Source organism: Sinohyriopsis cumingii, chromosome 1 (assembly GCF_028554795.1).
Source record: "Sinohyriopsis cumingii isolate HCF-2022 chromosome 1, ASM2855479v2, whole genome shotgun sequence".
Lineage (NCBI taxonomy): Eukaryota > Metazoa > Mollusca > Bivalvia > Unionida > Unionidae > Sinohyriopsis > Sinohyriopsis cumingii.
The window spans coordinates 144,098,544-144,114,219 of record NC_142961.1 but is presented as its reverse complement, the minus strand read 5'-3'; the positions used below and the strand labels follow the sequence as shown (position 1 = coordinate 144,114,219).

General features: G+C 36.1%; 1 protein-coding gene across 2 annotated transcripts; it reads right to left on the bottom strand.

The window, feature by feature from the left end:
- Positions 1 to 335: 335 nt before the first annotated feature.
- On the bottom strand, positions 336 to 14,811 carry LOC149808072 (uncharacterized). Of its 2 annotated transcripts, none has more exons than XM_089973301.1 (4): positions 14,692 to 14,811; positions 4,032 to 4,328; positions 3,107 to 3,527; positions 336 to 1,182 (listed from the first exon to the last, which is right to left on the bottom strand). In XM_089973301.1, the coding sequence occupies exons 2-4, from the start codon at positions 4,313 to 4,315 to the stop codon at positions 670 to 672; spliced, it is 1,218 nt and encodes a 405-aa protein (XP_089829427.1). In that variant the 5' UTR covers positions 4,316 to 4,328; positions 14,692 to 14,811; the 3' UTR covers positions 336 to 669. The 2 variants fall into 2 exon arrangements, with proteins under 2 accessions (XP_089829427.1, XP_089829435.1); XM_089973309.1 differs by having other exon boundaries at positions 4,032 to 4,390; positions 14,687 to 14,803.
- Positions 14,812 to 15,676: the final 865 nt, after the last annotated feature.

The window sequence follows — 15,676 nt, the reverse complement described above, 5'->3', positions numbered from 1 at the left end:
GTATGTGTGACTATCTGATGGAACACACACACACACACACACACACACAGAGATATATATATATATATATATATATATATATATATATATATATATATATATATATATATATATATATATATATATATATATATATATATATATATATATAGTTAGTTAGTTAGTTAGTTAGTTAGTTAGCTTTTAGAATACTCTGGGGTGGAAACAGAGAACTAAGGTAGCAAAATGGCAGGTGACATTGCTTTCAAACGATGAAACAGTGTGTAGAAGGTCTAAAATATGATAACAAAATAAATATAATGGGGCATAACTTGACACTGAAACAACAAAACAACTTCAAAACACTAGATTTATTGTCATCATTATTCTGAAAGTGTTTTGGGTTTACTGTAACCTTTGCTATAAAGATATCAAATAGAACGTGATCTCAAGCAACATACGTACTATTTCTGCTTTGATTTCAAATCTGGGATTTCATTAGGTCCGATCCGAAGTCCGAATGAAGGACAAGAATCCTTGCCAACAAAATGTCTTTGGACATTAAGTCGCACTTGAGTTTGAATCAAGCCTTTCAATACGAGGATAACTATGATTTTATGATGAAAGTTCTATTTTAAAAAAAATTATATTCTAGACTGACGTTACTTTAAATGTCCTGAAAGAAGGGAACTAATAAGTTGAATCTCCGTCAGAGAAGACATGATTCTTGAGCTTCCGACATCCTTTTGGCTCATTATGGCTAAATACATCGCAGCATGGCCAGTACAGGGCATTCCTTGCATTAGTTATACTCCCTGGATCACAATAGGTCCTCCAGGTCTTGTAGGGTTGAGGTGTGCAAGCATGGAAGCTGCACTCAACACTGTTAGTGGATTTCCCCAGAGGAAACAAGGCAGAGCAATTCTTACAACTTTTCACAGAGCTTGGTTCCATGATAAATTCTTTCCGACTGCCTCTTAAGGTTCGCCTTCTCTTCAGTATTGGTTCTGCCGATTCCAGAGCTGTGTCGTTGCTCATCTCCCTCAGCGTAGAATTCCCCATCTGGGTCTTCTGAATAGGAAAAGCCTTCTCGTGGTCGTGGGAGACGGTATCATTCAAACAGGTGGCTGCAACGCTCGCTTGAAACGCATGTTTTTCTAATTCTAATTTCAGAGCGCCCACGTGAATTTCCAACTGTCTCGCCTAAAATAAAAACCAGCAAATATATATTTAGACTCTTGTGACTGTATTCAAAGATATTAATGTAAATGACTTACTCAAATTAGAGCTCGTTGTTCACAAATGCAGCGCCCTCTTCTCATATTAAAGGTAAAATCCTGGAACTTTAGTAATTTAATATTTTAGTGTCTAATAGGGTTTCCATTTCTTCCAAGAAGTTACGTTTCCACGATAAGAATTTTCAAAAGAATATGTAGTGAAAACATAAAAACTCTCATTCACTTTTAGCTGATAATATTTGTGATAAGATACGGTAAAAGGAAATAAACTAATATGATTATATGGTTGAATTGTATATAAAGACACAATTTTATATGAATTCGTTCAATATTATTTCTTTTCAATCAGTTTAAACCCATAACAACTCCCATACAGCTAAATGTTAAAAATTAAAATACGTACCACGGGGAGGGAATCCCTTGCCAGAAAGGAATATAGCTTTTACAATGCACAAATAAGGAATTTGAAACGGTTTGTTCCTTCTTTTGATATTGTATGTTGTCATGTTGATGCTGATATTTAACGAGTATTACATCTAATTCAATTGTTGGCTTAGCTAGAGCTTGATTGTTTAGTTCGAAACGCTTCGAAAATACTGGGTCTTTTTTAGGGAGTGGTATTGTGAAATATGTCTGAAGATTCTGTTCTCAAAGTGAAAATTCATGACTCCAAGATAAAACCGTTTCTTTTTTTAAATGATGACTGCATAAACCATCTCTTATCTTCTTCAGACATAACAATATTTTACAATGATCACCGTGACAGAGATATCAGATATAAGATCGGTATCATATTCATTTAGAACCAACCAGTGGCCGAGTGGTCTAAAGCGCTCTTGTTACGGATCACTGCCATCTCACCTCTGTCTGCGTGGGTTCGAGTCTCGGATTCGGCTAATGTGGGTATGTGAGAAAGCTTGCCAGTAGCTTCTCGTGGGTCAGTGGTTCTTTCTGGGCTTTTCCTGGGGTCTTCCTCCACTATTATTACTGGCCGCCATGTATAGCCTATCGTGTGCTGAAAAATGGCGTTAAACCCAACAACAACAACAACAACAACCAACAAACCAACCAGACATTAGCAGACATTATCAGAGATATTTTGGTGAAAACCCCATGTCGATATTCAGGAAAAGTGGCAATAGCAAGATTGTCAAGATGGACACCATTGTACCTATATTGGATGCCAGACAGTATCATTTTCATCTAGAACCAACTGGGCGCCATAGGATGTCTTCCAATGGGAAACTCCATATCGATACGGACATCCGTCCGGGTAGTGTAATGATAACAAATTTTTAAAAGGCCGCCATGGCAGTCATTTTGAGGGTCAGAGCTAAATCGCTTTCCACAGGGGCCAACCAAGCATCATAAATAGTTTTTTAGTGAAAATCCCATAATGATGGACATATCCGTTCGGGAGGAATAGGGATAACAATATTTTCAAGATGGCCATCGTGCCGGTCTAATTAGATGTCAGATCAGCACCATTTTCATTCAGAACTAGCAAGATACTATACGAAGCTTCTGGTGAAACACCATGTCGACACGACATTCCATCAAGTAAGAGCAAAGATAAAAAGATATTCAAGATACGGCCATATTGGATGTAAGAGCCGCACCATTTTCATTTAGGGCCAAGTTGACCTTGGGATGAAAGTGTTTTTAACGTTTTATGGCACCCTCCATGTGGTTTAGGATTGGCATCTATAACTAACTTGTGCTAACGGACGCATGGACGGCACACCATACCAGAAGGTACTTTATTATATGACCAACAGAGCTTAAAATGATGTACAAAACAACACCCAAGAATAAAGGATAAGCAAAAACGGAGAATGCAACTGTATGCAGGAAGATACAAAAATAACACTCCCCTCCCCGTTCCTTACTTTAAGCTGTTCACTTTCTAGCCGACGATTCAATCCTTCAAGATCTGACAAGCGTGCTTGCAGATCGTCATTGTCCTGCCTGAGCTCTGAAATTTGGTTGACATTTGTGGCAAGCTCCCTGTTTAAAATCTCTAACGTTTTCTCTAGCTCCTCTTTGAGTATGGCCTGCTCATCACGGTCCTTTCTTATAGCTTTCAGTTCTGTAGATTTTTCCGTCAATTGCCGGAGAAGGGCTTCTTTATCTCTGGATTTCGACTGAAGGTCGGCAACCTCATTTCTCAGACGGTGGATGACGGCCTCCTGCTCTCCACATACAGATTGCAAATGGTCACATCTCTCTTGCAGTTCTGTCACACAGGAAACAATATTACTAATCTGGCCACCGGGTGCGTCGGACTGTGCAAGATGCCAGATTTGTTCTCTGAAAGATATGCAAATTATTTACATTACAAAACTTGTCTGTAACATCTTCCTTTCCTCAATTGGGGCTTCTGTGTGAGCTTTGAAGAAGTCACGTACATGGATCAAAATTTACGATTCAGTACTGACAGGTATTTGCAAACTGTTCGACTTAAAATGTATAACATGACGTTTTCGTCTAGTTATATATACATGCTGAATCGGTGGCGATGAGAGAAAGTCAAAAGTATTAATGTTCAACAATTCGCTGACCGCTGTTTAATATTTTCTAAGTGCGAGTTTAGCACATCTCTTTAAGTAACAACAAACTGCAACGAATCATGAAGATAATTCTGCTTAAATTGAAGGGAATAAAATAGATTAAAAAAAACCCAAAGAAACAACTTCAATTTGGCCAGTTCTGACAACTACTAAACTCACTCAAACACTATGAGGTATGTATTTTGTCACTGAATATTGATCCATGTGTTTTTTGTATTACCGACTTTGTGAAGGAATTCAGTACCCGTATGGATGATGTCTGAGCGCATCTAGCTGTTCTTGGAGTTGCCTTCTTAGTTCTTCAATTTGCAGATCCTTGTCCTCAAGCTGTGTATTCTGTTTCTGAACGATCTCTAGGAGGTATTCGGCTTCCTGTTGCAGATTTATGTAATCTCCATGGCAGAACTCAAACACCCCGTCATGATGATTGAAATTTTGTAGCTGGCCGTCTGTTCCATGCTCCTGGACTCCTACCTGATTGCTATCTGTCTCTAGTGTCACCTGCTTGGAGACGCCAACCGTTGTCATCTGACTTCACTTTCTGTAGAGAGAGATCAACTTCAGAGAGGCGTAAGCAGGAGCTAAACTTAAGAATATTGGGAGCTCAACCGAAAAACATAATGTCGATTTCAGATAGAAGCATATTTATTGCAGACGGGCTGCTGTAGATGCTAAAATCCCCGTACAATCGACCATTTTGCACGTCATTGTAGGTTATGTTTTGCAAGATATTATAGAGATGATTGGTACTAGATTCATTCTTCGCAAACAGTGGGCTAGTAAATGTATAGCACTGAACCACGTTTAACCACAAAAACCTTTAAAAAATGGTCGATTGTATGCAGGAATTGAGCGTCTATGTTGTTTGCTATCAAGTGTGTTTCGGGCTGAAAATGATCTTCATTTACATGCTCAAAGTAACTACGTGTTCGTGTTGTCGAGTCTTTTAGCTATCACTTTTACTTTGGTGACTTATTTTTCCAGGAACCTAGAAGATGTACCCTATTATACTGTGTTCAAATGCACTTTACGCTTACTAGTAACTCGCATTGGCTCAAAACACATATAAAATACTAGTAACTTAACTCCTTGCGTAAATTTCACATGAATGACCACTGATGCAAGATGCTGTGTGTCTCTAACGTTCCTTTTTTACGGTACTTTCTCCATGTTATATTAAATAACTGCATTTCTCCATTAAACAAGCGTCACTGAAGCACAATAATGAACTACATGGTCTGATAAAAACAAAATGGTTTGTCGTTTTGTCCATGACCCTCTTTGCCAACAAAGAAATCCTACTCATCTCCACAGCATGACTCATTTCTAAGTCTTCTCGTGAAAAACATGAATAATATACATGCAGGTTTTGGACAAAGCCAATCTCATATCAGTAGAATTTTTCAGTCTGATTAAAATCAAGACCGCAGACATAACTGATTTGGGTCTTTTTGCAACAAAAACATCTTACTGCATTCATTACAAATTACAATCATATTTCAAGAACGCGTTGTGTATGCACGCAAGTACATGCTTACGTGTAGCTGGTATCAACGTGTGTAAACCTCTTATCTCACACATGCAAATATCTTGGTAGGGACTCTCTTTCACTCCCTGTCTCTCGTGATTTTCCAAGGCAATCTTTGACATTTGACATGTATTTGTTATTTGCATTTTCATCTCTTTTTTCTCCAACCATTCATAAATTTTCAAAAAATATAAATGTTTATCAATGACAGCAAGAAGTGAAAGATTTGATCATGTATTACATTGCAATAAACAAGGAAATTATAACCATGCAGTGTTTGTATTATTACATGGATTTAGCTTTTATTCCTTTATCATAACTTCTATAAAGAGATGAAACGTACCAGCGATAAATAATACATCAGTTTCTCAATATAATTCATGATAATCTTTTAAATATTTGTAGCCAAAGTTATCAGCCAAAGTTATCCCAAATTAAATTTACCATTATCGTTATCAGATATACTTGCATTTCACAGTGTTGAATAAAAACCGTTGTTATCAGATAAATGCCATTTCCGTTCAAATTTCAAATGCTGTCTATTTATTTGTATGGGTAAATACCCTTCTTTCATAATAAGGAAAAACCACAACTGTAATTTATTGCAAACATTTTGATTACCTTAAAATCGTTATCTTTCATAGCTTTTCTTTTATTGTCATATCCACCATAATAAACTGCATAATATCAATATATTTAAGCTGTTAAAGTGTAATGTATTATTTCATGTTCATAGCCATGCATTGTATGTTTTATCTGAAGTTTTTGTAGTTTCATTCGTGATGACATGTCCATTATCTGTTTTATATGGAATATTTTTTTAAGCTTTAAATTAGATACATTGCGCTGCTTCGCGATATTTCCCACTTATATGGCAATAATCTTATAGATGTAAGATTGTCTTTAAGCAATAATCTCATAGATGTAAGATTGTATTTAAGCAATAATCTCATAATGTAAGATCGTCTTTAAGCAATAATCTCATAGATGTAAGATTGTCTTTAAGATTCGTATTACTTTTTATCTTTATTCATTATTATTTTGCTTGCCGTTCGGAAAAAACATTGATAGCTTCTGTTGTATATACAAGATTTTCATGATTTTTTCAATAACATTGATAGCTTCTGTTGTATATACAAGATTTTCATGATTTTTCAATAACATTTGTACACCTATATTTTGTAAAAACATTAGTTATCCATCACATCGTACTAATATATAACAAAAAGAGCATGGTATATGTTTTGCAATTATTTATGATTTATTACAAACAAATCAGGATATATTACAAATGAAACAGGTATCTGCTTTTCCTAATTTTTAAAATGAAATAAATTGTTTTTCACCAAAACATACTTTTTGGCTTAATGAACTACCACCTTTTCAGTTTTCGATGTGATGATACAGTGGACCTTTCTTTACTTAGTAAATTTAAGCACTAAAGACATTGTCTGTGTTTCTTGAATGAAATGTTATGTAATAATTTGGATATATTCTTTATCCAATCATAGTGGTAGTGTTTCTTCTTTATTAACGTCTGACAATAATTAATTAATCATTTTAAAATTTGTATTATCATATGTACTTATATACAGTTGATCTAAACCATTGTCATATCCAAACACACTAACACGTATATTGTTTCATTTTTCAAATTTAATAACATCCTTGATCTTTACTGAAAATTCAGTTTTATAAAACACGATCTTTGTCAAAGCACTAGTTGTTGATTGTTGTCATCTGTGGCTCTTTTTCATGAAAATATAATGCGGACAAAACATATCATTCAAAACACTGATTTTATTATTATTCGTCACATGTATGCATTAATTTGTGTTTATTTAGTTTTGGATCTAATGGTATATAATCATGAAGATGCACAAAATGGTGCCTGTATAAAAAAATACCCGAAACAGTCCAGTTAGAACCTAGTTCACAATAATCAGCAAATTTCTTACTATTTATAACTTAAAAACAACGCATTTTCTATGTCACTATCATCAAAATAGCAAGCATGGGAGTTTATATATGAGCCTAAATATTATCAAAAGTGTCTGTTCTAAATTGAATTTTAATAACTAGTTGGTATTTTGGTGGCCCTTGTTCTCTTAATTGTTTACCAACATCAGCCGTATTTTATCATACTAATAATAGTGTTTATTTGTAATATAGGTCACTGGCCCATGATACATATCCATGCATTATGAGGTACAAAAATATGTTATAGTGCGTATCAAAAGAACATCGTATTTATAAGCAGTAATATAAATGAAAGTAATAATTATTGTTTTTTCGGATATAGGTGGGATAAAAGCATATACTGCACAGTAATTAAAGAAACGGATTTAAGGGCAAACCCTAAAACGTATGAGGAGCAACATTTGTGATATTGATCTGAAGTCTTATGTAGCAGGAGTCGTTGATGAAACGGTTTCTATAATCCTTAAGGCATTTATAGTAAACCATTCTAAATGAGCCATCAGAATTTTACTGGTATCATTGTGTATAAAGGAACAAAAAAATTCTAAAGTTGGATTTTTATATACAAAGGTGGGTAAGTATTTTCTTCGTATTCTCCATATAGATTCTAGTTTTTGCGATTACTGTAATGTTATTGGCATATATCGAGAAGCCGCACACAACGCAGGCAATCTATATTTGCGACGTTACCAAGAAATTCAAACTGGAAAATTTTAAACATCTAACGTAGACATTCAATATATCATATAGCTGCGAGGCTCTGTCGCGAAATACCTGTGCGAAATCAATGGAATCAAGGAATCCGAGTCTCTGGTGTGTCCTTTGCTTTTGTTCAAGTTATGTTAATGCAAAAACTACTCAGGTGATATTCCTCTATAATACCTTCATTTACCAAATACCTAGGAATGCTAACCAACGAAGGAGTAGACAAAAATAACATATAATAACAAATGGTCTAATTGTATTTGCTGCCGTGGATGACTTTCATAATCCTAAATCTCACCTCTTAACGGCGCGCAAGTTAAGATCGTTATTTGTTTATCATATCAGATTACTATAGTAAATGGTGTAAATTGACAGCGATGATAAAACAGCCTGGTATATGAGTTTGACAGCAATGATAAAACAGCCTGGTATATGAGTTGACAGCGTTGATAAACAGCCTGGTATATGAGTAGTGTTACCTAACAAACCGAACACCAACCTTCCTAAATCGTTCATATATACGACATAAATATCATTGATAATTACAAATGAAATTCAGTTTGCAGCATTTCACATCTATCCATACGGATGCTTAAACATCTTTGATGTTTATATTTAAAATCAAATGTATTAGTACATAGAAGTGAAGGATTCTAACCGAGGTGCTGTACTGGTCGACAGCGGAAGCTAGCGTTCATGTTGATTTTGTTTCACTCTTCCATGCATATCTGCGTCAGAGTGGTGTTAAACTCTTCCACGCATATCTGCGTCAGAGTGGTGTTAACTAAGCCTCGTATACAATGAACCACACTGATGTACCAATACCAATTCGAGGTCAGCTTGGCGTCATAACATTAACACGTGAAAACGCTGTCACAGAACCCACAACCAGATTCAAACATATTCCGGGATTTCTTTCTTCTACAAGGATGAGGTGGAGTTCACTGACAAATCCACCCCAGTTGCATTGCCAGTTGATTACGTTGCATCAACAAGAAGAGATTGATCTTTGACAAGGACTCACTTGTCCGTGAATTAGTTTTGGGGGAAAGACGAGAACTATCGTTTCAGATATCAGTCAGTGGTGTAACCGGTGTGTTTCTATATGAACATGGCGCTTGTCCCTAACAACGCATTCCGGTAGAGATAAACATTCCCCTGGCACTTTCTAAAATCGCATATTAGTTGTACCAGTTAAAAAAAAGAGTAACTGGTTAGAAGTGCGTGAGCGTGGTGCGCTTAAAGAATGTGAGATTGTCGAGCAGTTTATACAGGCCCGGCCCTAGGGCAAGGCTAACAAGGCAACCGCCTTGGGCCCCGCGCTTTCAGGAAATCAACTCCGCAATGCAAGTTTTTGGCTTGGGGCCCCGCGCTCATCGCTTGCTGCCTTGGGTCCTGCATATACCTTATGCCCCGCACATCCTAGGGCCGGGCCTGCAGTTATACTTAGCGATCACATTATTAATAGAAAAACTAATACTCCTGTGTTACCGACGTGACAAAATAATCGAAGCGGAACAACGATTGCGACACGAAATCTTTAAGAGAATCGCGTTACTGGTGAAATACAAACACACGTATGTGGTCCTGGTTGCTATTTGCAGAATCGCCGCGAAAACCACCGTTGGCCTTGGTGTGGCGGGAATCACGACTAAGTTAACTATTACAGGCACACCTATCGGAACTGTTGTTAGAGCCATATCAACAGTAACTGGTGTGGCTGGCGACGCTGCTAAAATAAACTCATCACAGCTATATTCGCAAATACATGTCTATTGAGAACTTCTCCAGCAGCACAAAGTCTCAATACAACTTTCACGCTGTACTTGATGGTTTTTGAAAATAAAACAATTAGCATGACTGAGTTCGATACCGTGTTGGCTAAAATAAGAACCGGCGACTCCGCGCAGAGATACGGAACCGGAGCATTAACTACTCTGATTTACAGACAGTAAAAATAGAATAAATATTTTGCATCTTTGCCAGTACACTTGCCGTTTCAGAAACTGGAACCATAATCATCACTCGTATGATTTCGAAATCGATTGACTGATAACAGTATCATTATAGTATAAATTTTGTTGGTTACTGATCCAAATCAAGGCCTTCGACCCCTCCCCATGACTATCCTCTTGCAAGCAATGTGAGGACAAAGTCATGGAAGTAGAAGTCTTTGGCCTAGACCAATAAGAAAACTCTCAAACTGTATTATCATGCTACTATGTAAAATAACAATCGACCACTTTCGCTGCTTTATTATTCTATCAGAATCAAGTTGAATTGTGTTTATTTATGTTTTTTATATAAATAAATAGAAATAGCTTTTTTATACGTTGCTTATTTACAGTTAATAAATAATAATAGCCCACTTTCACTGCTTTATTACGAAAATCAAACTGAAATGCATTTATTTATTTTTTGTCTTCTTTTTGTAGATAAACAAACAACTTTTTTGTATATTGCTTATTTAAGTTTTAAAAATGTGCAGAAAAATCAGGTTAAATAAAAATAAAGAATCTTTTTTTTCTTTCACCGTCTAATAACATATGTGTAGCTTTATGATAGGTTCATAGGTAATCCCGTGAGTAGGAATCAGAGCTATAAATAGCACATACAACCATCACCGATATCTCATGAAAGCCTCCCTTGTCATTGTTACTAGCTTCCTGGTGAAAATGATAACAACTGGATGCGTGTCATGTTCAATAACGGATTCACCATATAATTTTCATCCTGTATGGGATGGGGGAGAGGGGAATCGGGGGACTGATTTTCTTTTGAGCCAGGATAGTTTTCTTTCAATTTCAAATCAAAACAATCCTTGCCCCTTCTCCTCGAAAATTAACTGGTTTGTCCCTAAGCGAGCGAAAGAAAGAAAGAGAGAAAAGAAAGAAATAGTGCAGTCTCTGGAAGAATTTAAATATTCATAACAATGTATAGGCATTTCTTTAACAAAACCATGGTTATAATAGTCATCTAACAAAAGTCTAGTGATATATTTACAGGAACGGCCTTGGAAAATGCGGGCCCGATTTGGATCATTTTGGCGGGGCCCCCTGGATTTACGCGCGGGGCCCTCTGTGAGCAATGCATTTGGAAATAAAATTTTAAACAAGTTTTATATGATATTGAACTTAAATTTTTCCATCGCTTTAAAATTACAATTCTCTATCGTTTTTTTTTTTTTTTTTAAATTACAAACTCGCGGGGCCTTTGTGAGCACGCGGGGTCCGATTGGGCACAAACAACCTACCTAAATATCTTGTATACACATTGGTTATATATTCTATAGTCTACTTCATACAAATCCTGACGAGAATTAAAATTTAAAAAATGTCACAAGGTCGACGCCCACCTTCAGAGATGAGTGTATAGATGTTAATGAGACAGAGTTTTCTGCAGTGGTTTTAGCATGCTTTTAAGCGATATTTATATTTTACAGTTTGTCATGTGACACCTACTATTTATATTTTACAGTTTGTCATGTGACACCTACTATTTATATTTTACAGTTTGTCATGTGACACCTACTATTTTCATTCGAAACTTAAACACAGAGTGCTCGGTGTAACCCGATCAAGGTCATCACAGTCAATAAACCCAAAGTGCACTTGTGAAACAATAATCGTTTGAAATGTATTAGTAACTGTTGAAAAAAGCGGTTTGTTGAGACAGTCATATCCATTCCTTAACAACCAGCTCTTCAACCATCCAGCTATTATTGAGAATTTAATTTACATCGCCTGGATTTAATCGGCCAAGGAGGAAAACAAAAGTTCAGATTATAAATTGTTGTCTGTCCGTCCGTTTATCCTTTCATTCATCCGTCGTCAATACTTTTGTTACTGTTTCAATTGAGCTTTAGTTTCTTGGACAATATATTGCCAGCATTATATGGTATTTACGTCAACGACGAATTTGACAATATATTGCCAGCATTATATGGTATTTACGTCAACAACGAATTGGACACTATATTGCCAGCATTATATGGTATTTACGTCAACGACGAATTGGACACTATATTGCTAGCATTATATGGTATTTACGTTAACGACGAATTGGACAATATATTGCCAGCATTATATGGTATTTACGTCAACGACGAATTTGACAATATATTGCCAGCATTATATGGTATTTACGTCAACAACGAATTGGACACTATATTGCTAGCATTATATGGTATTTACGTCAACGACGAATTGGACAATATATTGCTAGCATTATATGGTATTTACGTCAACGACGAACTTGACAATATATTGCCAGCATTATATGGTATTTACGTTAACGACGAATTTGACAATATATTGCTAGCATTATATGGTATTTACGTCAACAACAAATTTGACAATATATTGCCAGCATTATATGGTATTTACGTCAACAACGAATTGGACAATATATTGCTAGCATTATATGGTATTTACGTCAACAACGAATTTGACAATATATTGCTAGCATTATATGGTATTTACGTCAACAACAAATTGGACAATATATTGCCAGCATTATATGGTATTTACGTCAACAACGAATTGGACAATATATTGCCAACATTATATGGTATTTACGTCAACAACGAATTGGACAATATATTGCCAGCATTATATGGTATTTACGTCAACGACAAATTGGACAATATATTGCCAGCATTATATGGTATTTACGTCAACAACGAATTGGACAATATATTGCCAGCATTATATGGTATTTATGTCAACGGCAAAAAAACTTAAAAATGTCCTCAATTGTAATCATGTTTTCCGACATACTTAAGATTAGTGATAAGACATTCCTTAATATTAACATAATATTATTAATATTAACGAAACATGACATTATTAATATTAACGTAACATAACATTATTATCATCTTAAATTTAGATCTAGGGTGCGTTGAAATTTAGAAGCAATGTAGAAAAGGATGTGCAGCATGGAGTCGAAAATCTAACTTTAAGGAGAAACATAATGAGAGCTATGACCACACAAGACGCCCTTCCTTGGCAAAGATCTACACCCACCCCTTCTTGAGCTCGGGGAGGTAGAAAGTGGTAAAGTCAACTAATGGAGGCGGGAGCCAGGTTGGAACTGTCGGTAGCGTACCAGACGCACGATCAAGAAACGGTACGGGTTCAAACCCTACCATCACATTAGCCTGAGTTCGCTTCATTGGTGTATCCTTGAGTAAGGCATTTTACTCCAATTACCTTGACAAGACATAACTTAATTGTCAATGTAGGTATGTGAGAAAGCTTGCCAATAGCTTCTCGTGGGTCGGTGGTTCTTCCCGTGGTTTTCCCGGGTTCTTCCTCCACCATTAATACTGGCCGCCATGCATAGCCTATCGTGTGCTGAAAAATGGCGTTAAACCCCACAACAACAACAAAAACAGCTTTATTGTGTTGATGTGCTATACAACATTGACACACACACACACACACACTCCTTGCTGAACTAGTAAAAACAGTTAATATAATTATGAACAGAATGATGAAATAAGTGTTCATATGTACTTGAACTACAGACAGATACTGTAATTATGAGCAGAATGATGCAATATTCGTTACTGTGTCCTTGAACTACTGAAAAGATTGTATCACCGTAACGAACTTATTTTTGGGATATGTTGTTACTGCGTCTTATTAAATTACATCGGTAAGTATTGAGAAGAGTTAAAATGTACACTTACTAAATGATAAAACATGACAAATCTCCGAATTCACGTAAGCATTGTTTTTACCACTGCAAAGATAAAAGTAGACCGAACAGGTTTTGGCAAAATATAGCTGACGATATTAACTTTTGAATCGTTTTCTTGACCTGGTGAAATGTATCGTTTTACGAGCACAGCTCGGGCTTTTCTGTGCTTAAATAGCTTGTTTAACTAGCTTTCCAGGTAAACATGGTACCTACTTCTCGAATGTCAATCTGATAATTTCTCGAGTTAGAAAAGTTCAGGCCATTGTTGTCCCAATTCAAGAAAGGACACCTGCCACTCTTGAATCAAATTATAGGCTACCATCCAAAAAAGAAAAGAATTATTTCATTGCTGGGACCAAGCCTACGTACAAGATTCTGAAAAATGTAAATAGTGTTTTTCAGTACATGAAGTTAATAAAGCACCCACAGTACCGTTAAACCCTGCTTGTATTAATACGATAGTAATTTGTTAGAAAGTGACAAACCTCAGTAATGTTACTTATCACGATCAGGAAGAAAAAAAAAAACGAAATTTCCTAAATATTTAAATCTTGTATAACGTAGTTTTAACTATCATACTCCCCTTAACCCACCATAGCCAAGAAAGGAAGAAAGATGGCGTTCAGACCTAGAACCAGAAAGAAGTCAGCTTAAAATAATATTAGAACGCTAATCTCTATATACATCATTCGTGAAGTCGAGTAGATTACGACAAAATGCGACCTCTGCGTACTTTGAATCACTAAACAACGTGACTGCAGAAATATATCCTCTTTGTCTCGTCATAATGGATTTGACACCGAAAAAGACGACAGAACAGTATATGTAGAGTGTAGTCTGAGGCAATTCACTGAGAACCGGGGCCAATTAGAAACATTTTTGCCTACGCTTTGTTACATCAAAAGTAATCCATTATATCAATGACTACTTGTTGTTCTACGCAAAGTATTTTAAATCGACAAATTATTACAGTATTTAACCTTACCTGCAGGTGCGTAAGTAAAGTTAAGGATTTTTAGTAGATGAGCTCCCCGAGAAAGCCATCACTGTATAACGTTTGTGTGTGACTGGAGTTAAAAGTATCTGCTATTACGCAGTATATTGCGCAGTATGTTCAGTGTTGCGATAAGTGCTGTCTTTAGTTTTTAATTGGCCTATCGCCAGAGTAGAGATAACCACGCCTACTCATTAACATAGAATATGATATTACGAATGAATATGTTGACACTCAAACAAATGTAAATCCTGTTGAAATAGTTTGAGCACCCGTGGTGTTGCTATGATATGAACTTGGACTTGTCCAGATAAGTGTATCGTAACACATCACATCAAAACCATAATGAAAGCAATAAGTGTTCCTGTGATATGAGAAAATTACAAAATTAAAGGAAGAAACGTGAACTTATTCAAAACATAAAACAGATGTATCAGCGATGAATCTTGGAATGTCATTTAGGGTTTTCCGAACACATGTTTGGTTTTGTGGGATTTAACGCTGTTTTTCAGCACATGGCGCGGCAGCGAGTATATTTTTGGGGAGGAAGACCCCTTGAAGAACTATCAGACTTTGAGAGGCCACTGGCAAGCTTTCTCGCATACTCATGTTCGCCTAACCGAGACTCGAACCTGCACGGACAGAGGTGTGACTGCTATGTAATGGCGAGGTCATTACACCACCCGGCTACCCGGGGCCCTTTCAAACACATGAAAAGTAATTATCCATTGTAAAATAATCAGAAAATAGTAAAGGACAAGGATAATTCTTATGGGATTTTCTTCTTAATGTGGTCTTTTTTCTAACCCCCATATTTTACTGCAAGAAGACAAAATATTTTGATGTTCTTCACCAGTCAACATCATCCGTTTTGTAAGTGCCAAAGGACAAAATTACAGATCTATTTTCAAAATATAAAAGATATATTTTGTGTTATTTGTTTTAATTTTTATAAGGCGTTTTCCCGAAATTAAAC

Excerpts from the sequence above, each read along its gene's own strand:
- LOC149808072 (XM_089973301.1), bottom strand. The coding sequence starts at position 4,315 with ATGACAACGGTTGGCGTCTCCAAGCAGGTGACACTAGAGACAGATAGC. Across the intron at positions 3,528-4,031 it reads CTCAGACATCATCCATACGG|AGAACAAATCTGGCATCTTG; the intron begins GTACTGAATTCC and ends CATATCTTTCAG. Across the intron at positions 1,183-3,106 it reads TAGAAAGTGAACAGCTTAAA|GCGAGACAGTTGGAAATTCA; the intron begins GTAAGGAACGGG and ends TTTTTATTTTAG.